The sequence below is a fragment of the Hyaena hyaena genome, unplaced genomic scaffold, assembly GCF_003009895.1.
Source record: "Hyaena hyaena isolate Hyena2069 unplaced genomic scaffold, ASM300989v1 scaffold_454, whole genome shotgun sequence".
NCBI classification, from domain to species: Eukaryota; Metazoa; Chordata; class Mammalia; order Carnivora; family Hyaenidae; genus Hyaena; species Hyaena hyaena.
In genome coordinates this window covers 30,994-58,807 of record NW_024081086.1, presented here as the reverse complement: position 1 = coordinate 58,807, position 27,814 = coordinate 30,994, and the positions used below count along the sequence as shown (strand labels likewise).

At 39.2% G+C, this 27,814-nt stretch overlaps 1 protein-coding gene across 1 annotated transcript in view; it reads left to right on the top strand.

Annotated features, from left to right (window-relative positions):
• Nucleotides 1-21,832, top strand: part of ATP6V0D2 (ATPase H+ transporting V0 subunit d2) — a 44,754-nt gene extending 22,922 nt beyond the window's left edge. The window contains exons 3-8 of the mRNA XM_039253472.1: nucleotides 7,578-7,756; nucleotides 8,949-9,028; nucleotides 10,993-11,070; nucleotides 17,026-17,202; nucleotides 18,358-18,435; nucleotides 20,825-21,832. Coding sequence (XP_039109403.1) covers nucleotides 7,578-7,756; nucleotides 8,949-9,028; nucleotides 10,993-11,070; nucleotides 17,026-17,202; nucleotides 18,358-18,435; nucleotides 20,825-20,986 — 754 coding nt within the window. The 3' untranslated portion in view covers nucleotides 20,987-21,832. The remainder of the gene's footprint in view (nucleotides 1-7,577; nucleotides 7,757-8,948; nucleotides 9,029-10,992; nucleotides 11,071-17,025; nucleotides 17,203-18,357; nucleotides 18,436-20,824) is intronic.
• The last annotated feature ends 5,982 nt before the right edge of the window (nucleotides 21,833-27,814 follow it).

Genomic DNA, 27,814 nt, shown 5'->3' with positions numbered 1-27,814 from the left:
TAGCAAGTCACACTGAGGAGCAGAACTGCCCTATGTGAGCCTATGGAGTTAGCACTGGATTAAATGAATCTGGAATGCAGAGATGTTTACCAATGTGATCAAGAAAAACTTTCATTTGAAAATTAATACTTTGGAAAATATTCCAACAAGGCCTTATTGTCCATGTCACAATAAATATTGTCAGGCCTCTTATGGGTAGATCAGCACATTTCACTGAGGGACTCCACTGAGAAATGAAATACTTTAGAGTACACCAAGTGTTTTTCACACATTGCCCAATCCTGTCTATGAACAATTACTCTTGATTAGCATTTCATGTCCGTGTCCCCGTATTCATTGTATGTACAACTGTGACCTAGCAAACATATCACAGCTCTGGTCACCTAAAACAGAATTGTCATCAAGAATGCTGCATGTGTTGCAGATAAAAGATACTTACGCAAACCTCTTGATAGAAAGGAATCTATAGCAATCAAGTCCTGATCCCAGGATGTGGCTCTTGAGATCAAGACAAATCTAAGTCACAATGCTTTTAGATAATGAAGCTATTGTAATCACCACGTGCACCAAGTTATTTACTATCCACTTGCACTCAAATGGAGAAGTTCAGATTGAGCCTTGAAGATTCTCCAACTAACAAAGGGATTCAGGCTTTTTTATATATAAAGCAGTTATCATTCATGACAGCTAGTTAACCAGCATTGTTTTCAGATTAATGACTACAGTCCCAAAGAGATAAACATTAAACTGTTTGAAGTTCAGATATCTTAAAGGAAACATTGTGAAATAATGACTACACAAGGATCATTCGAGGGTTATAAGATGCAGAACAGGATGGTAACAGGTAATAGTATAAGTCAGATTTAATGTTTAACAAATATCCCAGCAAATAACATAATTTATGGTTTTGTGGATGTTCCAGTTGTCCAAATGACTACCTCAAAGTTCTTGTCTTCACACCGTAAAGAGGTTAATGACCTCTGAGAAAATTTGCAAAAGTTTCTATTGGCTAGAACTCAATGTGAAACTACAGAAATGTAGAAATCTCAGACCATAAAAGAGCTTAAACATTGCAATTTTTTATACCGAAGATTATGTGGCTTATAATTTTCTGCTCCCCTTCCTTTAAAGTCTGGTTTATAGGAAATTATCTTCCTCTAAGAGTGTATGACTTCGCCCTCCTTTATCTGAGGCACTCTGCTAGTGCTTTCATATGTGTTACTAATCCAAATGCCAACCATTCAAAGTTGAATAAATATTTCCATTTTAAGACTGAGAAAATGGAGCTCTTGTTAAACTGGTTTTTAAGTGACAGAGTGGAGTTTAGAATTAGGCTTCTTTGTTTCAAAGCCTTGGCTCCTTCTACTGTGACAATTTAAAATTTACAAAATGTTGTCACATATAATTTGATTTACACAGTGACTATATGAAGACAGTGATATTCTACCCTTTCCCACACCTTGATGCTAAGCTTCTTAAAAAGGATAGTCTAGACTCCCCTATTTTCTCACTTGTTTACTCAAATAACTTCAGTCTTGTTCCCTATTCCACAGGGCCACCCAAACCCCTCTAGCTGATAGGTCCAATGGGGTATATTTTTAGCCCTCTCATAACTTGCCCTGGTATTCAGTTGTTGATGTTTGTGTCCCCTGCATTCTATGATGACACTTGATCTTTGTGCTCCTTTTCCCATTTTGGCCCTTCCTCAGTCTTCCTCATAAAGTCTCCTTACTGCCCCTTAAGAATTTTGGGGGTGGAGGGGCGCCTGGGTGGCTTAGTCGGTTGGGCGTCCAACTTTCGCTTAGGTCATGATCTCGCTGTTCGTGGGTTCGAGCCCCACGTAGGGCTCTGTGCTGACTGCCAGCTCAGAGCCTGGAGCCTGTTTCGGAGTCTGTGACTCCCTCTCTCTCTGACCCTCTCCTGCTCATGCTGTCTTTCTCTCTCTCTCTCCTAGAAATAAATAAAACATTAAAAAAAATAAAAAATAATAATTTTAGGGGTGGAGTGAGGGGCAGCCGGGGGTCTGTTCTATTCACTTTTCTAAAATGCACACTTTCTTTTTGACGATACTATTCACATTCATAGTTGAAAAAGTAACCAGAAGCCAAGTAATAAAAAGACTTGTTTACAGTGATGAGAAATTTGTGCTTTATTCTAAAGCAAAATGAAGCCATTGACAGATTTTTAAGAATGAGAGTAGTGATGTTTCTGACAGAGATTACAGAAGAAAAAGAAGCATTAGCGGCATTCAGGTTTTGAGATAATGTGACTGTGGTGTCTATGAGAAAACCAGTCAGTCATAGCCACAAAAAGGAAGTAAGAGTGTAGATCTGAGGCTGAGCAGAGGTTTTGACTAGAGCTGAAGAATAATTCCTCTAAATCACCAAATTATGGCTCTACATTATTTGACCATTCAGCAACTATTATAACAACTATTATAACAACCCAGCAACTATTATAACAACTTATAACCCAGAATTTGGTAGTTAGCATATAGGAAATGTATTTTAATTAGCTTCAGAACCCTTAATAAGTTTGGGAGCAAAAAGAGGAAAAATAAGGGTGCTTGGCTAGATCAGTCAGAGAAGCATGCAATTCTTGATCTTGGGGTCATGAGTTCAAGCCCCACATTGGGTGTAGAGATTACTTTAAAAAAAAAAAAAAAGATAAACTTTTAAAAGAGAGACAAAATAGCACTGAGACCAAAAATAAATATGAAAATATCATTTGCCTTGATCTGTTTTTTCTGAATCTAAAAGAGAGCCAGAAGTTTGGCTTTGGGGTATCAACTCTGCCTCTTTCTATAAGTGTGACCTTGGACAAGATATTAAAGTAAAGTGGTGGTGGGGCACCTGGGTGGCTTAGTCGGTTAAGCGTCCGACTTTCGCTTAGGTCATGATCTCGCGGTTCGTGGGTTCGAGCCCCGCGTCGGGCTCTGTGCTGACTGCCAGCTCAGAGCCTGGAGGCTGTTTCAGAGTCTGTGAATCCCTCTCTCTCTGACCCTCCCCTGCTCTCTCTCTCTCTCTCTCCTAGAAATAAATTAAAAAAAAATAAAGTGGTGGTAATAATGGTCCTTACTGCACTGACTCGTGAGGCTTGAGTGAGAACAGGCATGTACTGTCTGACACACAGTAAAAGCCTCCAAGACAGCTGGTATTTTTAAAATTATAATTTTTACAACCTAAAATTTTGAAATTAACCTGTTCACTCTATCACAATTTTTAGTGACATCATGATTTTCACAGGTGCCAATATCAGAGTTATAGGATAAAATACTTAGGAGGGGCAAAAATGAGGATCTTTGTGTAGATCACTAGTAGGAGAAAAGTTAGCCCAGCTCATCCTGGCTCTGTCACCATTTATGAGCACAATTATCTAAAACATGAGAACATTGAACTTGGTGAACATCTAAGTGTCTGTAAGCTCAGAAATTACTCAAGCAATATCAGTAGTGATTTTGTTCCTAACACTATATCATTGTATGCATGGCTCTGAGAGTCTACAAAGATTGGAGTCTGGAGAACGTAAACTGTTTCTGGGCATGTCATTCCCCCTGCCACCCCAGACGGCCAATGAGTTATATCCAGGTGTACATGTGTGATGGGGAGGAAGGAGGGGACAGGAAAGAAGCCCTCTCCCTTCTGCCTGCTGCCATGGGCCACGTCCTGGGTTCTCTCTTCATTTCCTGAATAATGCTGGGAGAACTAGTGTGATTGCTCCATCTTAGAAACAAGACCATTTAAATAATGAGGTGAAATAAAACCAATTGCTATAGCCCTGTTCTCTGCAATATAGGCGCTCAGCCTATTAGTTAAAAATAAATAAATTTTTAAATTTTTGTTCAGCAAACTCTACCCCCAATGTGGGGCTCAAACTCATGACTCCCTTATTAGAGTCTCATGCTCTACCAACTGAGCCAGCTAAGTGCCCCTGAAAGAAAAGAGATTTAACTCAATACACACACGTGCACACATGTACATACCCACATGCACACACTGCACAGGAATAGGCTTGAGTGTTACATGTAGCCTAAATCCTTACAGCACTGACATAGGTTGCCCGTCAACATTGGTCTGAGTCCTCTGCAAGTTGGGAATGTTAGCAGCTCATATGCTTTTACATTACAGAGGTGCTGTGGGGAACAATTAAATGTCTGGAGCCTGCTAAGGGTTATTAAGTGCTAGCAATTCCTCTCTCAGGTGATAGTTTTTGAGCCATAAAAGGACAGTTAAATAAGCACTTCCATTTTAATATCATTTTCAAGAGATAAAAAGGAGTCTAAAATTCTATAATGTCTAAATTTAGTACTGCTGTTTGGGAGGTAAAGAAACTTTAGAGTCATGTGCCTTTTATAAAGGGATAATTGCCTGCTACTAAACTTCTTCAGATAGAATTTTTATTGGGGTAAGCTGTCGAAGCTCCACAATGAAGGAGATTCTCTTCCAGCGGGTAATGCACTCTTGCACAGGAAGTCTGGTGACCACTGCAGCCACACTGTGGTGACGGTACTTCTAAGAGGCTTGGCTAATTTTTTCCAGTTATTTTTCAAGCTTGAATTGTGGCAGTGGTTAGTCCTGTCACTGTCAAACCTGGAGGACCTCAGCTCCTCAGTTGGCTGACCCTTTGCTCTCCTGATCCAAAACCTCACCCTCTCGGCTCCCTCCTTCCGCTCAGCATTGGATCATGTTTTCTTCTCTCCCATCTTAAAAAAAAACAAAAACCGAAGTCCAAAGCCCCTTGGCCTCTGGGTTTCCATTGAGCTGTCTTCCCCTTTTAAGGTCAACTGGTTGTTTGAACTCTTTTCTTTTTAAGCTCTTTTCTTTACTGCCCACCCACTTTTTAAAAAAAATTTTTGATGTTTATTTATTCTTGAGAGAGAGAGACACAGCGTGAGTGGGGGAAGAGCAGAGAGAAAGGGAGAGACACAAAATCCAAAGCAGGCTTCAGGCTCTGTGCTGTCAGCACAGAGCCCAACACAGAGCTCAAGCCCACAAGCCATGAGATCATGACCTGAGCCAAAGTTGTGGCTCATGGATCATGACACTTAACCAACTGAGCCACCCAGGTGCCCCACTTCCCACTCAGTTTAAACACACATGATCATGTTTCTGCCTCCTTCTCCCCTTTCTCTTTCACCAATATACTCCACTGGAAGTTTTTTCACTGTGTTGTCAGATGACCACTTAGTTGCTGCATCTTATAAACACTTCAAAGTCTACCTTAACTTTCTTGTGGCTTTTGATGCTCTAGCCACTTCTTCCTAGGACTTGAAGAATTCCCTTTTCTAGTTTTACTCCTCTTACCTGATCATTCCTTCTGAAATTCCATCGAGGTCCTCAAATGCTGAGGTTCTCCAGGGTTGTCAGGGCAGAACACTATATGCACTCTAGGATGTGATCCCAACCATCCCCAAGACTCATTTCCATCGTTAAACAACCCTCTACCCCCACAACCCCTGCCTCAAATGTCTGCTTCCAGATGTCTTCAGGACTCAGACTTCTGAAGCCACTTAGCATCTTCTCCTAGATATCTCCTGGGCATCTAAACTCATTCTGTCTGAAGCATCTGCTCCCACAACAACCTACTCTTCCTCCAGTGCTCTCATCTCAACAGATGACTCCACAGTTTGGTAAACCTAGAAACCTATGTGTCATCCTAGACTATCCTTGACTGCTAAACACAGCATAGTATAAAGGCTAAGAGAAGGATTCCGGAAGCAGACTGCTTTTGAGTTCCTCACGTCTCTCATTTGTTAGCTGTGTCATCATGAGTGAGATTTTTACCTTCCTTGACCCCTCTGGTTCCTCATCTGTAAAATGGAGATAATAACACTACACCTGTTATCATCACAGTGTAGTTATCATGATTAAATAAAGTAACTTTTGTAAAGCATCTCACTGTATGTTTACCCTTCTCCTGTTTTTATCATTATTCTACATAAATCATAACACCTCTTTCTGCTTAAAGGCATTCAGTATCTTCCATCACCCTCCACACCCAAATTCCTCATTTTGTCTGTCAAAACCTTGCTTGTTCAGCCTCGCCCCACCTCCAGGCCCCAGCTCCAGGCAGAGAACTCCTTGTATTCTCTTCTCTGTGGCTTTTTGCATACACTTCCTTCTGCCTTGAAGCGCTCTTTTCCTCAATTCCCAGCCACTTTTGCCTGGTCAGCTCCTACTCATTCTGCAAGTCTCAGCCTGAATATCACTTACTAGGATGTCCGATCCCACACTGGTTTGGTGCCCAGCTCTGAATCCACACACCACCCTATAATTTGCCTACCATCGGTGCTTCGTTACAATTTACTGTAATGGATTCTTTGTTCAGTTCCTCCCTCCAACTATATTCTCTGTGAAGTGAGACACTGTGTTTCTTTTGCTTCTCAACCTTATTGCTTGGAATATCTTGGGTGCTAAGCACATGATTGAAAAGCATATGCATCCAGAGCTTATATTGAGCAATGTAATCACATAAAATATGAACCTATGGGTTCTTGGGGATCTAGGGAGAAAATGGCTAGAAAGTTCACTACCTGGTCTCATAGGAGGAAAAGAATACAGAATATTTTAATTTTTAAATAAACATTAAGTAATAAATTTAATAAAATATTTAAATATTTATTTTAAAATATTTATTTTAAAATATTTTAAATTACGAATCAATGATGGTTATTTTTTAAACAGGCAGGAAACTGACTTTTTTTTTGAGAGAGAGAGAGAGAGACAGAGAGAGAGAAAAGATCTTAAGCAAGCTCCTCACCCAGCATGGAGCCCAAGGTGGGGCTCAGTCTTTTGCCTGTGAGATCATGACCTGAGTCAAAATCAAGAGCTGGACACTTAACCGACCGAACCACCCAGGTGCCCTCAGTGATAGGCTTTACTACAGATTCAAACACTCAGGTTTTTAAAAAAAATTTTTTTTGTTTTATTTATTTCTGAGAGAGAGAGAGAGAGAAAGACAGCATGAACAGGGCAGGGTCAGAGAGAGAGGGAGACACAGAATCTGAAACAGGCTCCAGGCTCTGAGCTAGCTGTCAGCACAGAGCCCGACGCGGGGCTTGAACCCACGAACTGTGAGATCATGACCTGAGCCAAAGTCGGACACTTAACCAACTGAGCCACCCAGGCGCCCCTCAAATAACCAGTTTTTAAGATAGAGTGAAATGTTCCAGGTTTGTGTTCTTCAACTTTGTAAGACCATATTCCACTCTGAAAAACCACACAATTTCACACTCATTTTTATACCACATTTGCCAGTTACGATGTAGGGGTCATTTTCTGCCAACTTCCACCAGCCTGGGTTTTATTGAGCTTTAGTTAGTTATTACAACATTGATTTTCAAACTATGATATCTCCAGAGAGTCAGATATTTTACCCCATTCACATCTCTCAAACCCCAAAGTTTAAAATAAGAAAAGACTCCTATATTTCCTTAGTGAAAAAATATATGCCTGAACTGTATTCTTATTTTTATTATTAATTTATTATTTTTTATATATTTTTATTTTTTTACTGGTGGTATGCTTCTCATTCTCATGCAGTTGATTTCCTAACAATCGAGCCTTCTTCTAAACCAGGTGCAGTTACATGATAGACAATGTGATTCTGCTGATGAATGGTGCATTGCAAAAAAAATCTGTGAAAGAAATTCTGGTGAAGTGCCACCCATTGGGCCGTTTCACAGAAATGGAAGCAGTCAACATTGCTGAGACACCTTCCGATCTCTTCAATGCTGTTCTGGTTGAAACACCGTTAGGTATGAATGCATAAGCAATTGTATAGCTGCATATGCACGTCATCATAGTCATTAAAAAATGCACATTCAATTCATAGTTTTCTCCATAAATACAATGTCATACTATACAGATTCATAGATATGGAAGGGACACTAAGGAATCATCTAGTCCTGCTCCCTCATTTTTCAGATGACAACAAATAAAAGTGACCTTCATGGAGTCACATACGACCCATTTGTAGCCCAGTAGGAGCTGGGGCCACCTCCCAACCTCCACACCTTTGTACTTTGTACCAAATCATAGTAAATAAATGGTAGATTTGTCATTTTTCAAAAAATTAATTTTCTACCTGGGTTTTATATGATTAGTTCCTTATCCTGTCATTTTAAATTTCTGTGTAAATAAGGCTGTGTACATTTTGTTTTGGAAAGTTGAGGAATACCATTTTTCTGAGACGCTCAGGGGTGCCTGTCAAAGGACCTGAAGCAATGAGGAAATAAATGCTAATTTCCTTATAATGTAGTACTGATAATAGTTCTAGCATTCAAAATGCTAATGGGATAATATTATGTACGTGATTGTCAGGAAACCTGGATAGTAGCAGTTCATAGTAATTCACTGTTGATCATTTGTCAACATAGTTGCTGTTGAAAACAAATTTTAGAAAGAAAAAAAATAAGTGTCATTAAATGTGTGGTGCTAAGTGATTGTGGCAGAAAGAGGGTAAGTCGATAATCATGGATGTTTGATTCCAGGCCCTGCCTGGTCCCAACATGGTGACGGGGCAATTCAGTTCATCTCAGTTTCCTCATTTAAAAAATAACAGTATCTTAGTATAACAGGGTTTTGAAAACTAAATATGACACAGTTTTAGTACAGCTCAACGCTGTAAACTATAGTAAGGTTGTAAATGATAAATATTACTATTAAATGAGGGGTAAGGGCACTTCAAAAGGTAAGCCATAAAGTGAATAGGACCAAGGGGTGTGAGTATCAAATACATGCAGTGTTTAGTGAACAGCCTGCACAGAGTAAATGCTTTATAACTAATCACTCACTGTCACCGTTACTGGCAGCTTCATCCATCTATGAACTGTCACTACAGTGTCCTGGTCAGGAGTGAGCACAAGGTGGTATGTTCAGGAAATCTTTTCTATAGTTTATAATCATGATTTTGAGGAATTTATTTTGTATGATAATTTCCACTTTCAGCCCCATTCTTTCAAGACTGCATGTCTGAAAATACCCTAGATGAACTGAATATTGAATTACTGCGCAATAAACTGTACAAGGTAAGTGTCTCCCAAGAAATTATGATTTTCTTTATTACATAATACATCTTAGCCAGAGTTCCTTATTAAAAGTTACTTTTCCCATTAGCCAACTTCTATAATTATGAAGCTATACATGCTTGGAATACAGCTTTTACAGTCCTGGTCTTCTAGTTAAATACATACATGTCAGCTTCCCCTGAAGCAGCAAGATTCTTGAGAAGAAGTAACATACCTCATCTTTCTCTGTAATCCTAGCTCCTTGCCCTGTGTTCTTGGAGCATAAAAGGTAGCAGCTGGATAGATGGGTGGTAGGTGGGTGGAAAGATGAGTAAGATGAACCATATCCATTTTAAAACAACCAGCGCACAGGGGTGCCTAGCTGATTCAGTCGATAGAGCATGCAACTCTTGATCTCAGGGTTGTAGGTTTGAGCCCCATGTTGGATGTAGAGATTACTTAAAAATAAAATCTTTAGGGGGGCCTGGGTGGCTCAGTCAGTTAAATGTCCAACTTCCGGTCAGGTCATGATCTTGCACTTCATGAGTTCGAGCCCCGCATTGGGCTCTGTGCTGACAGTTCAGAGTCTGGAAACTGCTTTAAATTTTGTGTCTCCCCCCCCTCCCCCCCCCACTTGCACTCTGTAACTCTGTCAAAAACAAATAAGCATTTTAAAAAAACTTAAAAAGGGGCACCTGGAGGGCTCAGTTGCTTGAGCATCCGACTTCGGCTCAGGTCATGATCTCCCGGCTCGTGAGTTCCAGCCCCCTGTCTGGATCTGTGCTCACAGCTCAGAGCCTGGAACCTGCTTCAGATTCTATGTCTCCCTCTCTCTCTCTGCCCCTCTTCCATTCACTCTGACTCTCTCTCAAAAATAAATTAAAAATGTTTTTTAAAAACTTAAAAAAATAATAAAATATTTTTAAAAATTAAAAATAAAAAACCAGCATACATAGTGAGCCTCATGTCATGTAGTGTCCACCTCTATCCTTAATCTTATTATAGAGCCTTTTAGTTTTACAGTTAATCTGTCTGTTTACTGATAGTGTACAGCATACCAAGATGCCCAACTTGTGGACACTACAACATAGGCACCACCTGCATAATCTGGCCAGCTATCTGTTTATGCTGCCACCATTTGAGTAGCTCTATGTGATTTGTGCTAAGCAAACTCTGTCCATTTACAGTCATACAACAGTAGCATCTTTGGACACTCTCACAGAGTAGCCGAAGCAATATATACTGTCATGCCATTTGTATAACTGGTTATGCTAAAACATATAGTCCTTTCAAAAGCATTGGGTTGCGGGCAATTTTCCTTTTTATAAAGAAACTTATGGACTTAGAGGAGACATCTTTGAGATATAACTAATAGAAGGCATTGTTTAAAGTAAATTATAAGCATTAATTCACTTATCCACCCAGCAAAACTATGTGCTATCCCCATTCCTCAGATGAGAAAAGTGAGACATGGGGAGGTAAGATTACCTTAGCAGAAGTCAGTTAACTAGTAAGTGATTGAGTTGGGATTCAGACACAGTCAATCTAACTGTACAGCCCAGACTCTGCCTTTCCAACATGTCCTTCATGTTCAAAGCCATCCCAAACATGTCTCCTGAACACCAAGAGAGATTAAATGTAGACACAGGACCAAATTTAGAATTATTTGTTGAGCTCATGAAAGAGTTTGGCACTCTAATAAGAGTGCTAAACATTAATCATGTGAAATAAACCCAAGAATCATGCCAAAAAAATGCTTGTTAAAGAATCATAAGGTATGCTAAGTACAATTTTGTCCTTTTTTAAAGCTGTGCAAACATACTTCGATGTGAAAGTTTATACCAAATTTTTAATAAAATATCACCCTATGGGACAAGTAATTCAACTTCCATTAAAGTATTTAATAAGCCATGAAAAGCTGATCTACAAATTTCCGAAGGAAAATATCTTCATTTAATTGTTTTATGATCTTTCTTCTTTTTAAGTCTTACCTCGAAGCATTCTATAAATTCTGTAAGAGTCATGGTGATGTCACAGCAGAAATCATGTGTCCCATTCTTGAGGTAAGAAAGTCCTTGAATTTCTTTATGCCAAATAAAATGCTTACACAGTTTTCACTTATATAGTCCTACTTATGTTTCTTTATCTTAGAAGCTCCTTTATCTAAAAGTAAAATAAACAACATATTTTATCATGTATATCATTTGATGCTTTCAGTTAAGAATGGTATTTTCCAAGTTTTCTATATTGAAGAGTTGTTTTGGAATTAGAAAAGAATAATGCTTATGAAAGCTTAGTCGTGATTCATTTTGATGTAGTATGAATAGATTATAATTAGTTAAAATTTTGGTATACTATGAGCAATTGGTGGAATATAAGTACTTGTAATAATCACTCAGCCTCCCTCCAATGAGGAACACTGGGCATCTGGGAATTCTCACAACTTGGGACCAAAGTCCATTCTCAGCCTTATTCCTTATATAAATCATAAAATAAAGGAAACTCAAAAAAACCCCTCGAAAATTCCAGCTCTGGTTAGTAAGACTTTTAGGGTTAGGTGATTCACAGTTGGCATAGTCACTTAATTATGTGTCAAATGCCACCACTGTTTTCTACCTCTCTAATTGATGCTATAATCATTTTAATTTCCTTTTATCATCACAGATTTCATCTGTGCTCAGAGATCCTCTTGCTTGCACATGTTGATCTCAGAGATTCAGGCCAGAGATCAGAAGTATCTCAGAACATAGGGGGCATATTTTTTACTGTGTTTTGTATAGATCTCTTTTTCTGACTTCACTTGAATAACAAAATGGTGGGGTGTGGGGAAGCAGATACCATTCTAAACTTAGAAAAGCCCTTAGCTTAGTTAGACAAAACTAAGTTGTTTCTAAAGAATATCCTTGATCATTAGATTATCTTTCACAGTGACATTGATAGGTAGATTAAATAGTTCAATAACCTCTGATTCCAAGAAAAGCTTAGTAAGAACTGCCCTGTAGCAAAAAAAAAAAAAAAAAAAAAAGGAAAAAAAAAACTCGAATAACTTCATCAGTGTGTATTTTAACCTAATGTTCTAAAACCGCATGTGATGAAATTAGTTCCCCTCAAAACATTTAATCATTAAAATTTTACAGTTAAATATATTTGCTATCCCTTGTTGAAACTCTTCAAGCAAAAGCAGTCCTTGAAGTAAAAATTTATCACTGGAGAACTCCAAAAAATCTTTTTTGCCTTTATCTATATTACACAGGAAGTGGGCACTGATAAATAAATAACATTTTTTTATGGCATACTAAATGTCAGAAAGTGAGCTAGTCTTTTTCAGACATTCTGATCACATAACATAAGTAACCTGCTGGCCCTAAGAAGCACTTTCTTGTCATAAATTTTTAACTACTAGCCACACTATAAGAAGCCACAGTATCCACGACTCAAAAGTATAATTTCAACAGGGCATAATTCCTGTGGTTTAGAAATGGCTTGTGTGCTTTATACCCACAAACTATGTGAAATCAGAGCTCTGGAAAAACTCACAACCTTTCAAGAGGTAAACAATGACACTATTATTAGGTAACATTTATTATGTGCCAGATACTATCCTAAGTGCTTTTGTACATGAATTCACTTTGACTTCAAAGCAGCACAACAACAAGGAGATGGGAGTTTGGTGTCTATATTTCAGAAGGGGCAACTGAGGCACAAAGAAGATAGTAACTTGCCTGACGACACACATCTAATAAGTGGTAATGTCAGAATTTGAACCCAGGTAGCCTCGCTCCAGTTCCTCTATGTTCACCCACTATATTATCTCTACATTAAAGTCACCATTCACAATTCTTACATGAAAGTAAGTACTAATTCATAAGCAAGATCATACTGCATGTGCTATAAAAATAAAAAAAAAAAGATAAGAATTATGTCTCTGTAATTCTCAGTAATGCAGAAAGGACAGCATAATATCAGAAGAATCCTGGTCACTGGAAGAGTTTGATCACACTACTATGTAATACTCAATGTTCTCATTATCCCTTTCCTATACCTGTGATACTACCATACTAGATTAGGGTTGTTTTCAAGCTGTATTAAAAATAAAAGTCCACTTGGTGCACCTGGGTGGCTTAGTCAGGTAAGTGTCTGACTTCGGCTCAAGTTGTGATCTTGCGGTTCGTGAGTTCGAGCCCCGTGTCAGGCTCTGTGCTGACAGCTCAGAGCCTGAAGCCTGCTTCAGATTCTGTGTCTCCCTCTCTCTCTGCCTTCCCCCTGCTCATGCTCTGTCTCTCTCAAAAATAAATAAACATTAAATTTTTTTAAAATTAAAAACAAAAAAAGTCCACTCAACTATCTTTATACATTACATTTAAGTATTAGTTACACACAGCATGCAATTATAATGTTTCTAATGATATGATTGAAGAGATTTTTCAGATTTATATAAATATATCAGATCATGTAATTATCTCTCATTTTATTTGTGTAACATCAGAGAGCCTCCAGTTATCACATTCTTCCATATACGTTTTTATTTAATCTCAGTTGACAGGAGACTGCAAAAGACTTAATATGGTAAAAGAGAGCATTAACCTGGACTTGCATGCAAATATTTGACCTAATTACAAGATTGTAACTTCCTATGGGGAAAAAAAAAAAAAGAAATTGACTTAAGTTCAAGGGAAATGCACTGCAATGTACTGTTTGCCGTTATGCCTTTTATTATTTGTCTTTGCTCTCCTGACAATCTATATGTTTAATGAAATAGTGAAAAACAAGCACAGATGAATAAGTTTGTTTCATCTTCCCTGGTTAGTACACATGCTAATTAGGCTGGGCTTCATTCCAGCTCACTCTCTTCTGTTGTGGACTCTTACACTCACTGCCCCCACAAGGTATTCCTTTCCTTGGATAATGAACCAGCAAAAATGTGTGATCAGCCCAACTCTATCATGTGCAAGTGATAATGACTTTGCATAAGTCAACAGTACACTGTTATTTTTTGTAACAACAGCAAAAAAATAAGTTATACTTTTAAAATGAATGAGCATAAAGAAGGACGAGAGGACATCGGAGTATGCCAGCATCATCTATGCCACACAGGATACCAGCCTTCTATAAATGACAGAGAGGGCTTAAGTGAAATCTAATAGCACCCCATTTGCTGTTCCACAATCAAAGGTTGTGTCAAACTGTCTGCTTAGGGATGGTCAAACACAAGATAGCCCTTTTACAATTTCAAGACTATAGTCCTTTTCACTAAGAATCCACACACTCACACACAAAGAGCCTCTAGACTAGAAAAGGGTACTAAGGTAAGTATACAGACTATTATAATAAAAGGGAAATTAAAGTATAATAAGGAGTCAAAGGAAATAATATCCAATGGGGGGGGGTTCTTGTAAAAAATAAGCCATTTAATGGGACCCTCCAATGTAGGTAAGATTTCAACGTGGAGAGTTCTAGAATGAAGTAGACACATTGGAGGCAGAAGGTAGAAGTGTTTACAAGAACAAGAATTTGGAATGTGTGTGGTGTTTCAGATAACCTATTGTATCAATCAAAGTCCTCTCTCGGCATGGCACGTGAAGCCTTTCCTGTTCTCTTCCCAGCTACCTGTCCAGCCTTCTTCTTCAACTGCTTTCCACTGCTTGAGCCATGACCAGTCTCCATCAGTGTCATGCTTTAACTTCACGCAACTTCCCTCCAGAACGGCCTCTGCAGCCAGGCATGTCTGTGTGGTGCCACCCCACCCTACTTCTTCTCTCCTGAAAACCCTAACATCTTATACAGCAATGCATGTCAATTATTCCTCAGTAAAAGTGGGAGAAAAAAGTGAATAAAAACTAACATCTTAGAACTAGGAAGCACCTTAAAGGGCATGTGGGACAATTGGCTCTTTTGTTCCTGCTTCTGCTCTAATTTTTATTTCAAGTTTCTTATTGCCATGAAATCTCCCTCTTGCATTTCTTCTCCTGTCTCTGGAAGGTCTAAAATTACTGATAGGACTGGTTACATTCAGTAGTCAGAGGCAGCTGCCTTTGCCTCCAAAGGAGGCCAGTCCCTGCTTCTGGGTCACCCACACTTTCCATGAGATCAATCAAAAGGATCAGAAGGAACTAAGGCTCACCCTTCTGATAGGAAACACCTGTTCTAACAGAAGAGTTCAGGTAAAATCTGTTGCAAGCCTTAATTCAAATTAGTCAAAAGTAAGCTGATCAAAGGCTATCGTGGAACAATTTATTTCAGCTATTGGGTTCATACAAATAACCTTGGAATCCTGTTAAAATGTAAGCCCTGGATTAGTAGGGCTGGACGATGGCCCAACACTCTGCATCTCTTTTTTTTTTTTTTTTAATTTTTAAATGCGTATTCATTATTGAGAGAGAAAGACAGAACATGAGCAGAGGAGGGGCAGAGACAGAGAGGGGGACACAGAATCTGAAGCAGGCTCCAGGCTCTGACTGACTCTCCAGTCAGTATGGAGCCAAACATGGGGCTCGAACTTGTGAACCATGAGATCATGACCTAAACTGAAGTCAGACACTCAACTGACCGAGCCACCCAGGCACCCCAAGACTCTGCATTTCTAACAAGCTTTCTTTCAGGTGACATCAAAGCTACTGATCCATGAAACATACCTCGAGTGTCAACATTGTAGAGGATATTGGAGAAATTTGAAAATAGGAGAATCACAGACCATTCTGTTGGATTCAGTAAACAGTATTGACCTTCCTATGTGTCAGGCACTGGATATTAAAAATAAAAAATAAACAAGAGTTTGTAAAACCTCAAAGATTTTACAGTGGAATAAGGAGAGAAAGAATTTCCAGATGTTAAAAGAATGTAAGTGCAGGGTGTTTCAGGAATATAGAGAAGAGTTTCGTAGCTCAAGGACACTATAATAAGCTCCCCTGATAGGCAGAGAAGATCCCAGGAAGGAAAGACTGAGATGGTATGGTCAGAAGAGGTAGGAGAAGAACCAAGAGATGGAAGAAACATAAAGACCAAAGGAATAGTAAGAAATTTGCAGAAAACCAGAGTGGTTAGAGGAAATAGGATTGACATGGAGCTGTTTGCTCAGTTGCCTAGTAGTGATGAGCACAAAGGCAGGCCATGAGCCTGTGACCCAACTGAAAGATCATGAGTTCAACCCCTATCATTTAACAAGTGAGGAAACCAGGGCCTGAGAGAAAGGTAACTTGTCTTGGGCCACATAATTCTTAGCTACTGAGTTAGATTTATTGATGTCGACTGAGGACTTTAAAGAAAAAAACCAAAACTATTAAAGTACAAACAAATGGTGAGGTGCCTGGGTGGCTCATTGGTTAAGTATCTGACTCTTAATTTCAGCTCAGGTCATGATCTCACTGTGCATGAGATCAAGCCCCAAGTCAGGCTCTGCACTCACATCACGGAGCCTGCTTGGGATTCTTTCTCCCTCCTTTTCTCTCTGCCCCTCCCTCATTCACATTCTCTCTCTCTCTCTCTCTCTCAAAATAAATAAAACATTTTTTAAAAGTATAAACAAATGGCAAGTAGAATAAAGTTGCATTATGTAAAAAAATCCTACTGATATCAATAAGCAGAAAGAGATGTTAATATTTATGACGTGCACATTTTGCTCCAAACACCCCCCAGGCACTTCCACTTACATTATCTTGTCCTATCCCTGAACAAACCTCAACAAGTAAGTATTCTTCCCATTTTTACAGAAGAGACATTTTAGACTCTAGTGGCCTATGTGACAGAGACACATGTGTAACTAATTGCAGGGTGCCTGGGAACTAAAGTTTAGTGGGGTTTCAAGAATCCTGACCCAATATCACTAGGTGATCCTTCTCTGGCAAGCAAAATTACTCCATTGAGGCTAAGGGAACATTAATAACACATATTTGTGCTAATATTAGACATAAATCCAGAAAAAAGAGCAAGTCACTCCGGAAATGAATTTGTCTGCTTAGGGTTCTGTTTATAGCAGTCAGTACATGGTTAGATTTCACTGATTCACTGTCTTGCAAATTCAGTTTGAGGCTGACAGACGTGCTTTTATCATCACTCTTAACTCCTTTGGCACTGAACTAAGCAAAGACGACCGGGAGACCCTCTACCCGACCTGTGGCAAGCTGTATCCTGAGGGGCTGCGCCTGTTGGCTCAAGCAGAAGACTTCGATCAGATGAGGAGAGTAGCAGACCATTATGGAGTACGTGACCACACTGGGGACCCTGAAAGTCTCATGCTATGTCATCACGTGTACTTGAGAAGTTCACACGTCAAATTTACACATCTTATCTAAAGCAGTTACAATGTTTGTAAGGTAGAAAGCCATGTCATTCCGTAACTGTGTCTCCCAAAGAAATAGTTGAAGTTTCTAACCCATACTGGTGGGTTGTATTTTTTTTGGTTTTGTTTTTGTTTTTGAGGTTCTTGCCAAGCAAGTACTTGTTTAAATCTCCAAGGAGCGGTCAGTTGAGCACTTCGTTTGAAGTGCTTGATAAAGCAAGTTCCCTAAGGGACTGGTGCAGTGTTCTGGATATGTGAGCTTATGTCAAAGTTATATAAAATAGCCTGACCCACTAGTCCGTTCAAACGTCCATTGGGGAAACAGGCTTAGGTACAGAATGTCTACTGGAAATACAAGGGAGAATATGGACATAGTGGTTTATACCATTCCCTTTAATCAGGGGCCAGAAATAGACACTGGAAGGTAGGCTGCTATGTCCTGCCCTTAACTCCACGTCGAAGCTCTACACCTCATCCCTGGATTCCATTCCTTCTGACTTACAGTAACATGATTTCCTCCAGATTCCTTTTCCAGAACTGGATGACACTCTTTGGGTTTCTGAACCCTTCCAGAAAAGAGAAGTCAGTTAACCTTTGTAGTATCTCATGTCATCGCAAGAAGGTTTTGAGCATAATATTAAATTTTGAGCTTTTCCCCATATCCAGGCTTTCCACCCCTAAAATTCCATGTGAAGTTTACCAACTGCCATGTCAAAGAACCCATGAACCCATAGTGGTTAAACTACAAGCATTCATTTAGCCTCTATAATGTGCCCAACTAGCCCTACGAACTGAATGTAGAAAATAGCTCATATAATGTACACTGAGAGTACAGTTGCTTTTGCCTCTTTCCCTATAGGCCTGAATAAGCCAATAGGCTAGAATTCCACCCATACTTTTTTATCTGTATTTTTGGGTATTTTTCAAGAGGCCAAAGAACCTACAAAAAACCATTCAGACCTTCTGGATAGATTTTTTAGAACAGATACATCATTTTATATTCCCAGGAAAATATCCTGATGTATATTTATAAGAAATTAGTCTTTTTGTTTAAAATGGTCCTTTTGATTTTTAGGTATACAAGCCTTTGTTTGACGCTGTGGGTGATGGCAGTGGAGGAAAGACGTTGGAGGATGTGTTTTATGAACGTGAGGTATGATATAAATGGAAATGCTATTAGTTTATGTTCTCTTTTTCTCTTACTCTGGGTTTTATTTTAGTTTATTTTTTAAAATGTTTTATTGTTTATTTTTGAGAGAAAGAGGCAGAGCACGAGTGGGGGAGGGGCAGAGAGAGAGGGAGACACAGAACCTGAAGCAGCTCCAGGCTCTGAGCTGTCAGCTCAGAGCCGGACATGGAGCTTGAACTCATGAACCACAAGATCATGACCTGAGCCGAAGTCGGCTGCTTAACCGATTGAGCCACCCAGGCGCCCGTCTTACTCTGGGTTTTAGATATTATCTTACTTTGGATTTTCTTTGTGTGTTGGGGGGGGGGTTCTTTTTACAGTTGATCAGTTCAACTGATTAAGCACATTGACTATTTGACAGCCAAATAAGTACTAGTATCTTACTCAATGGTTTTCACATGATGGCTTCCTGTGGAATTGTCCTACCCAGAAACAGTGTGCATAGTGATGGGAAGAATGCAGCAATTCCAGAATTCATCAAAGAATAAGAGCTAGGACATTCCCATGATCATATATTGACTATCCTCATGGTGTACACTCTGTTAAGTGCATCTTACTCTCTGATCCATTCTTTCTTCAAGAAGGAGTTGTCTATGGTTATAATATAGCTTATGAATACAACTGTAACACTTACAAATTATTTGTATGGAAATCCATCCAGGGAGTCTAGATGATTCTCTTTCCCTAAAAAGCAGAAGAGCACTTAATCCATTCATAGTCAGTATCTGGGCTACTGAACCATTCAACAAAAGGGCTATTTTTTGAGGGGGATGATAAGGTCTCTCAAATCTAGAATCTTTCTAGTGTATTCTATTCATTTCTCTAAAACCACTGCTTCTTCCCTTTTAATTGATTGACAGAGAACCCTGAAATTTATCCAAATTTTAGGGTAAGACTGGCTCCAGAAATCAGTATGGAACCCTTCCTCTACGTCCTACTCGACACATTTTCCAACAGCCCTCTAGTGCCTGTCACAGAAAAAAAGTAAAAACAATGCAGGTTACCCCATATATTAGGGATATTTTTAAATTCCACACTATTGCACAACTGCTTCAAAGAAAGCTGTTAAGAAAGCTGCCCTTGGCAGGAAAAATAAGTGTCTGTTCCTGAAAGCAAGGACCTCCACTTCCTGAATACTTAGCTTGAGGTTTTCAGAACTGCATGAAGGGACTCAGTATCTCTTATCCTTTTTTCAAAATGGAAAAGAATAAAAGAATTGTTCCATTTCAGACTTTATCCTAGTTAAACAAATTTTGTTTGAAAATTTTCTTTTACTGATCTACCTTCTGCAGAAAAAAACAAAAACAAAAAACAATTCAACCATATGTCAAATTGGTGCTGAGCATCTTATGGAAGGTCATAATGTCACTCCTTCCGGATCCCAGGGGCCTGTGACATTGGCCTGGAGAAGAGTTAGACAGCCTACAAACCTTTTTTTTTTTTTTTTAATGTTTTATTTATTTCTGAGAGAGAGAGAGAGAGACAGCTTGAGCAGGGGAGGGTCAGAGAGAGGGAGACACAGAATCTGAAACAGGCTCCAGGCTCTTAACGAGCTGTCAGCACATAGCCTGATGTGGGGCTCGAACCTACGAATTGCAGGATCATGACCTGAGCCCAAATCGGATGCTCAAACGACTGAACCACCCAGGTGCCCCTACAAACCATTTTGAAATGTTCAAAGATGTGACCAAGAGAAAATAGTTTACCTAAATGAAACAAGCCCACTAGCTAGAAGCCAACTATATTACTGCAAAGTTCCGCACATACATCTACGCACAAACACCAAGATTTTCCTTATCTTTGTGGTAGCAGTGCTGCTAAGATTTGGAGTTTGCCTTGTGAGTCGAGAAACCCACTTTATTTTATGTACTTATTTGTTTATTTGTTTGTTTTTAAAAAATTTTTATGTTCATTTTTGAAGGAGAGAGAGACAGAGGATGAGTGGGGAAAGGGCAGAGAGAGAGAGAGAGACAGAATCTGGAGCAGGCTCCAGGCTCTGAGTTGTAAGCACAGAGCCCGACACAGGGCTCAAACTCACAATCCATGAGTCCATGACCTGAGCTGATTGGAAGCCCCACCGACTGAGCTACCCAGCATCCCTGTTTGTTTGTTTTCATAAACTTACCTTTTTAAAACGAGTATTATCTATCTTTACCTTTAGCATGACACTAATGCTCCCTTTAGAACTTAATGACTTTGTTACTGTTTTCTTCTATTTGACCCATTTTGGACATTGCCTACTTAAATATGAATAAGCACCATACAAACCCAACCCAGTCTGTAGCTTAATGTTACTGCGTAAATATAGTATGCTCCCGAGAAGTGACAGTCTGTGTTTCTTTTCCCTCCTCAGGTACAAATGAACGTGCTGGCCTTCAGCAGACAATTCCACTATGGCGTGTTTTACGCATACACGAAGCTGAAGGAACAAGAAATGAGAAATATCGTGTGGATAGCAGAATGCATTTCACAAAGACATCGAGCTAAAATTAACAGTTACATTCCAATTTTATAACCCAGCGAGGGACCTCAAATGTAGGAAATCTTACATATTAGGAAGATGTTCTGAGGAAAATAAAAAGAATTGTGTTATATTATCTGGGTTACACAAAAATAATCCACACCATTGTGGACCCACTAGAAACATGGTAAACAAACCCTGAAACAGTGTTTCTCTTCTTTCCCCAGCAGCCTTACATTTTGTTTCCCCATTATGTCTCACTTTTTACCAGATCTTAGACATTAATCCTAATTGACCTATTGTACTTTTCCTTGTATTCTTCTTTGGTGGTATTAACAACCAGATCGAATTAAAGTGTTTTACTCTTGCTTTCCTATGCTTCTCCACAGGCCCAAATACCGCCTGCTTTCCTTTTTCTTCCCCTAGGTCCACAAAAATCCAGGGCTATATGAGGCCAGCATGGACCACATATGATGAAAATATTGTATTTTTTTCCTAATACACTTTTACCTGGTTGTATTCAGAAAGCTATACAATTCTGAATCATATTCCTTAGATGCAAGTAGTATTAAATTTGTTATTAAGGCTCCTGCTTAAAATTTTCTCACAATTTCCTTTAAATCTGTCTTCTAGTTTCTTCATGCTTTGCCTGAGAAGAAAGTAACCCTTCTAATTGTATTTCATTCAGAAGAAGAATAAATACCACATTCAGTTTCCAAGATATGGATTCTCTACAGGATTTCTTTAGAATTTCTACCCAGAAAAGGAAAAAACAACAAACACTGGTCAAATCCTTTCTTTAAAAATAAGAGATTCCTAAGTAGAAAATCTGCATTTATCATATTTAAAAAAATAAACAAATAGGGGCACCTGGGTGGCAAAGTCAAGTGTCCAACTTTGGTTCAGGCCATCATCTCATGGTTTGTGAGTTCGAGCCCCACGTCAAGGTTTGTGCTGACAGCTCAGAAGCCTGGAACCTGCTTCAGATTCTGTGTCTCCCTCACTCTCTGCCCCTCCCCCACTTGCACTCTGTCTCTCTCTCTCAAAAATAAACATAAAAAAATAAACATATATATATATATATGTATAGAAACTCTTGAGTATATGTACAGAGAATCTACATATACATATTGTATCTAGAATTAGGCACATGGACTAAGGAGTAAACCTCTTTTTCTGCCGAGTCCAACTTTTTCATAGACTATTTTGGTAATTTTATTAACAGAGATTTTTAAGCATAAGGAAAACAGTAGCTCCTACTCATGGAAGGAAAGCAATGTACCTAGATTTACCGGTATAGGAAGCCTAGCTCATACCCATGTCATGGTGGCTGAAGGTCAGTACCTTGTAAAGGGCTCCAGTGCAGACCTGTCAGCTGGCCCCAAAGAGCCTGTTTCCCACATGTGGCCTCTGGTCTGGGAAGCATCCTCCCTGACTTGCTCCTGGCCATGCATGAGGCTACTGTACTTCACTCTGAGACCTGGACCAGGAAACGCCTATATTTTGCATTTTAATCTACAGTAACTGTAGTGGGAAGGTCTAAGGTTTCACGCTTCAAAGGTTGAGAGCAAAGATGATAATAGGAAAGAGGAGCTTAGAGAAAGTTACTGTGAGGATTCTCAGACCAACCTCCCCCACCCCCCAAATCTGCCTGGTATGTGTAGGGGGCTCTAATGAGCCATAATGCAACAGGCTCAAGTTACCCCAAGGCCGCAAGTCCCTTTCCTTCTACACAAATGAATGGCTCCAATTCCCCAAGCCCCTTCCCCGGCCAAGTGTAACCACTGTGTGAATATATGAGCAAGGAACTTCCCTACAACCCTGTGAAGCAAATAGAACATGCCCCTATTAGGAAGATACACACACTGCAATGAAGAACTTACCTTGAAGCAAAGCAAAACAAAATAAAAATATGAAGACCTTGCCTTGGACTTTCATAGGTTTTAAGTGGCGAAGCTGGGATATAACTTCTCTGTCATGCCCTAGGAAACTGGTTTACAGTGGAGATCATTAGAAAAGCATTTTATCTACTGAGATCAAACTGAGGGTTGGTGGGGGTTGGGGGTGAGGGGAAAGAGGATGATGGACATTAAGGAGGGCATTTGTTGGGATGAGCCCTGGGTGTTGTATGGAAACCACTTTGACAATAAATTTTTTAAAAAAGGAAAGCATCTTATCTTACATAAAATGAGGCCAAAAACTCAATTATATAGGCAGTGTAGAAACTAAGGCAAAAAGTCTTTTTCTAAGTGATTGAAGCTGAGACTCCTTACCATCCCTTTCCCACATTTTTCCCAGCAGTATTTCATCAGCTGCTCCAATTTCCATCTCTATAGTCTGCTGCATTGCTGGTCCGGGAATGCTGTATTCTAATGAATTCTGTACCCAGAACTGCATGCAGTCCACCACAGCCCTGCCTGTGCCCTTGTGCAGATTTGTGGCCAGTCTTTACCCTTTGCCTCACCCCTCCCTCTAGCTTTGCTCCCATGTCCTTTTATATCAGTTCACATGCCCTTCTTTATCAGTCTGTCTGTGGACAGGAACTAAGTCTCTAAAGAGGTTTTGCACTTGGGAGAATTTGTGGTACTCTATGGGATTCAAAATAGCAGTTGTAATTCTCAAGATATTTGGAGAACATCTAAAAAGAAATGCAGTCATTTTATCTGTTCCAGATGCTTCGAGAAAAAACATGGACTGAGGGCAAATGGAAATGACCATCCTGGACCTCCTAGATTGGGAAGAGTTTGGCCCAAGGCTAAGTAACTATTGCTGGACAATGAAGGAATTCACTTAACCATTCTGACGTGTCCACCCCCACCTCCACCTCATCTCCCAGCGTGGCAGCAATGTAGTAAGACCCTGAGAAGGTGAAATAAAAGAAAACTAGAGCGATGAAAGACTTGATGGTAATCAGATCTGAGGGTTTCATTAGTAGTAACTCTTAAGTTGACCACTTAAAAAAATGCTGTTAATAATGCCAGATCTCACAGATAGGATGTAGGTATGAGATGAATACAATTACAGTTTCTATTGTGTCTTAGTTTTAGGAGCAGATAAGTCTCCTTATTGTTTGACTCATTTCAGCTCCTTTGACTCATTTTCTCTTCATATCAGCAAATGGAAGCATTAATACATGTATGTGTGGAATAGTATTGTAAGGAATATATGTGACATTATCAGAGAACATCTTTCTTCGTGATTTCATCTGACTTGTCACAAATAGCTGATGCCAAGATCCTTGGTGTCATTTTGCTCTGTTGTCACAAAATGTATAAGCTTTATACATACGAAAACAGGATATAGGAGCTGTAATAAGACCCAAACCACCTGCCTTAAGCAACCCACCATGTTCTTTCTTCTTGTTAACATCTTCATTAGTCTATTCTGAACCCCACTGATCACTTTTCTATCCCTTCCCTCTTTCTCCTCAGTTACCTCATGTTGTAGTTTTTGGCTTCCACTGACTGAAGACTTGATCACTGAGTCCAACTCAGCAGAGCAATCCTCATGGACATCTGACTGCTTAGGCAAGGGAAGGCAAGTTGGGATTGTCTTTGGAAAGAAGAGAGAATAAGAAGATTCATGTAGAGACTAGTATAAATTAATATATTAGAAAGGAATTGTCCCCAAATAATTATCACTCTGACCTGATTCACAAATGCAATTTAAAAGTTAAGATCATTGGAATGCCTAGGTGGTTCAGTTGGTTAAGCATCCTACTTCGGCTCAGGTCATGATCTCATGGTTCATGAGTTCGAGCCCCATATCAGGCTCTGTGCTGACATCTCAGAGCCTGGAGCCTGTTTTGAATTCTGTGTCTCCCTCTCTCTGACCCTCCTCCTCCCCCCTCTCAAAAATAAACATTAAAAAAATTTTTTAAAGTTAGGATCATTGACAAGCTATGAAAGTATGTCAGTAACTCTATGACAATGGTAGACTTCTGGAACCCTTGAGACTGGTTTTGCTTGCTAGACAGTGTGGATCTCCTATTGACAAAGTTGGAAACAAACTTTAAAAAATTAAGTGAGAAGTTCTCAATTGCAGTTAGCAAGGAATAGGTGTCCAATCAATAGAAATGATTACAGTGGTTTAGCTTATGTCTGCTCATTCTTCGACATGCCTCTCACCAAGAGATGGAGCCTTTGTCCTCTTTCCTAGAATTTGAGCTGGCTTTAGTGACTTGCTCACAATGAGTAAAATCCAGAAAAAGTGGTGCTGTATGACTTCTTAGTCAATGCAGTATGCAATTTCCTTTACCTGCTAGTTTGCAGTCCTGCTAGTTTGGTAGATAGTCCAACTTCCTTGAGGCTCCCATACTGTAAGGAAGCCAAGCCAAGTATGGACATTCAAGCCACATGGAGAAGTCAAATACAGATAAATATGGCAGCCCCAGTAGAGCTCCAATGATAGCATCGACTACCAGCCATGTGAAGAGTGTCATATTGGAAGTATAGCCCAGTCAAGCCATCATACACTAAAGGCCAAGCCTAACACCTGACCACAACTACATGAGAGATCCCAGCTAAGAACCTCCTAGACAAATCCTTCCTAAATTTCTGACTCACAGAATCCTTGAGCACAGTAAAATGGTTGTTGTTTTAAATCACTAAATTTAGAGTACTATTGTGCAATGATACCAAGTAGGACAATGGTGCTCAGCAACCATCATTGGTGTCTCCAACAAGTTTTTCTGGCTGCTCTGAAGTCCTTTCTAAGTCCTATATAAGCCTCTCACCCTCCAGACATCTTTCCAGGTAGTCCAGACAAACACTGGTTCTGCACATATCACCTACAAATGAGTCTTGGACCTGGAGGGACTGCCTCTATACCATTGGAAGACATAAATACCATTCCCAAACCCAAATATGAATAAGCAACTCCAGTTGACAATGTACCCATCTTGTTTCCCAATAAGACTTGGCAGCACCAGATTCACTGATATTGAATACAGCTCTCTGGAGATAAAAGTCATTATCACCTTTGTCATTTTTTTAACAAACAGCAATTCTAGACTTTAAATAACTTATATATCTTTAGGTCCTAGTTTTGTTGGTTTTTAAAATGAACTGTTATTAATGCTGAGATACATATGTTTTTTATATAAGATGCTTGCAGCTTTATGTTTTTGGTTTGTCTCAATGTGGGATTTCTTTTTAATTTTCTGTTTTTACTTAAATATAAGAGTGGAATAACTAATATATAACAGTTTATTTCTTCAACATCAGGAATTTTTTTTAATTTAAAGATTTTATTTATTTTTTTCAGCTTTTGTTGAAGTATAATTGGCAAGTAAAATAATAAGATATTCAAAGGGTACAATGTGATTATTTGATATACACATACATAGTGAAAGAATTCCCCCCATTGAGTTAATTATACATCCATCACTTCACATAGTTAACTTTTTCCCCCCCTGAGAACACTTAAGTTCTATTCTGTTAGCAAATTATAGTTATACAATACAGTGTTATCAACTATAGTCACCATATTATACATTAGATCCTCAAGCCTTATTCCTTTTAGAACTGAACATTTGTCTCCTCTTACTAACTTCTCTATATTTCCACATCTTCCAGCCTCTAGCAACTACTTTTCTACTAGCTATTTCTAAGAGTTAATTTTTTCTTTTTTTTTAGATTCCACAATTAACTGAAAATTAAAAGGAAATGTATGGCTAAGATTTTTTAAATCTTCATGACTAGATTTTTTAATTCAGTAATCTCTTTCTTAAGATTTGCAGAGCCATGGAAGAATAGATGACCATAATTCTCAGCTCGCAGTGTCCAGATCATGTGATTCCTCACAAGGATTTACCTTGCTGGTGTGCTAACATTGATTTATATAAATAAAACTTTCAAAGCCTCAAGGTTTTTCAGTAGGAAGATCAGAGGAATCTTATGCAAGATCCTCACATACAAATACATAAACATACATCATATTATAAAGAATTAATACTTCACAGTTTAATTGTCCCTTGTGCTAGATATAATTCTGTGAAATACCGGGATTATCTGAGTCATAGAATTTAACATGAGTTATTAACAGTGGCTTTAATCATTTGTGTTCACATAACCCTTTAAGAATATGATGAGCACTATGGACACCTTCCCTCAGAATAATAGACATCTGCACATTCACCCAAAATTTTGCATAGTTTTTGAAGAGACTCCAGACTCCCTAAAATCCATTCATGTGCAACTTAGAGTTCCACAGACTTCAGGTTAAAAAATCTCCATTGATTAGGCCAAGGAATGAAAGGAAACAACAGGATAGAAAGTAACGGGTGGGCAAAAAACAAACAACCCAGTGAAGAAATGGGCAGAAGATAGGAACAGACACTTCTCCAAAGAGGACATCCAGATGGCTAATGGACACATGAAACGATGCTCAGCATCCCTTCTCATCAGGGAAATACAAATCAAAACCACACTGAGATACCACCTCACACCAGCAAGAGTGGCTAAAATGAGCAAATCAGAGAACTCTAGATGCTGGCGAGGATGTGGAGAAACGGGCACCTTCCTACACGGTTGGTGGGAATGTAAACTGGTACAGCCCCTCTGGAAAACAGTGTGGAGGTTCCTCAGGAAACTAACAATAGAACTCCCCTATGATCCAGCAATAGCCCTGCTAGGAATTTATCCAAGGGATGCAGAAGTACTGATGCATAGGAGCACATGTACCCCAATGTTCATAGCAGCAGTTTCAACAATAGCCAAATCATGGAAAGAGCCTAAGTGCCCATCAACAGATGAATGGATCAAGAAGATGTGGTTTATCTATACGATGGAATACTACATGGCAATGAGAAACAATGAAATCTGGCCATGTGTAGCAACCTGGATGGACCTTGAGGGTGTTATGCTGAGCGAAATAAGTCAG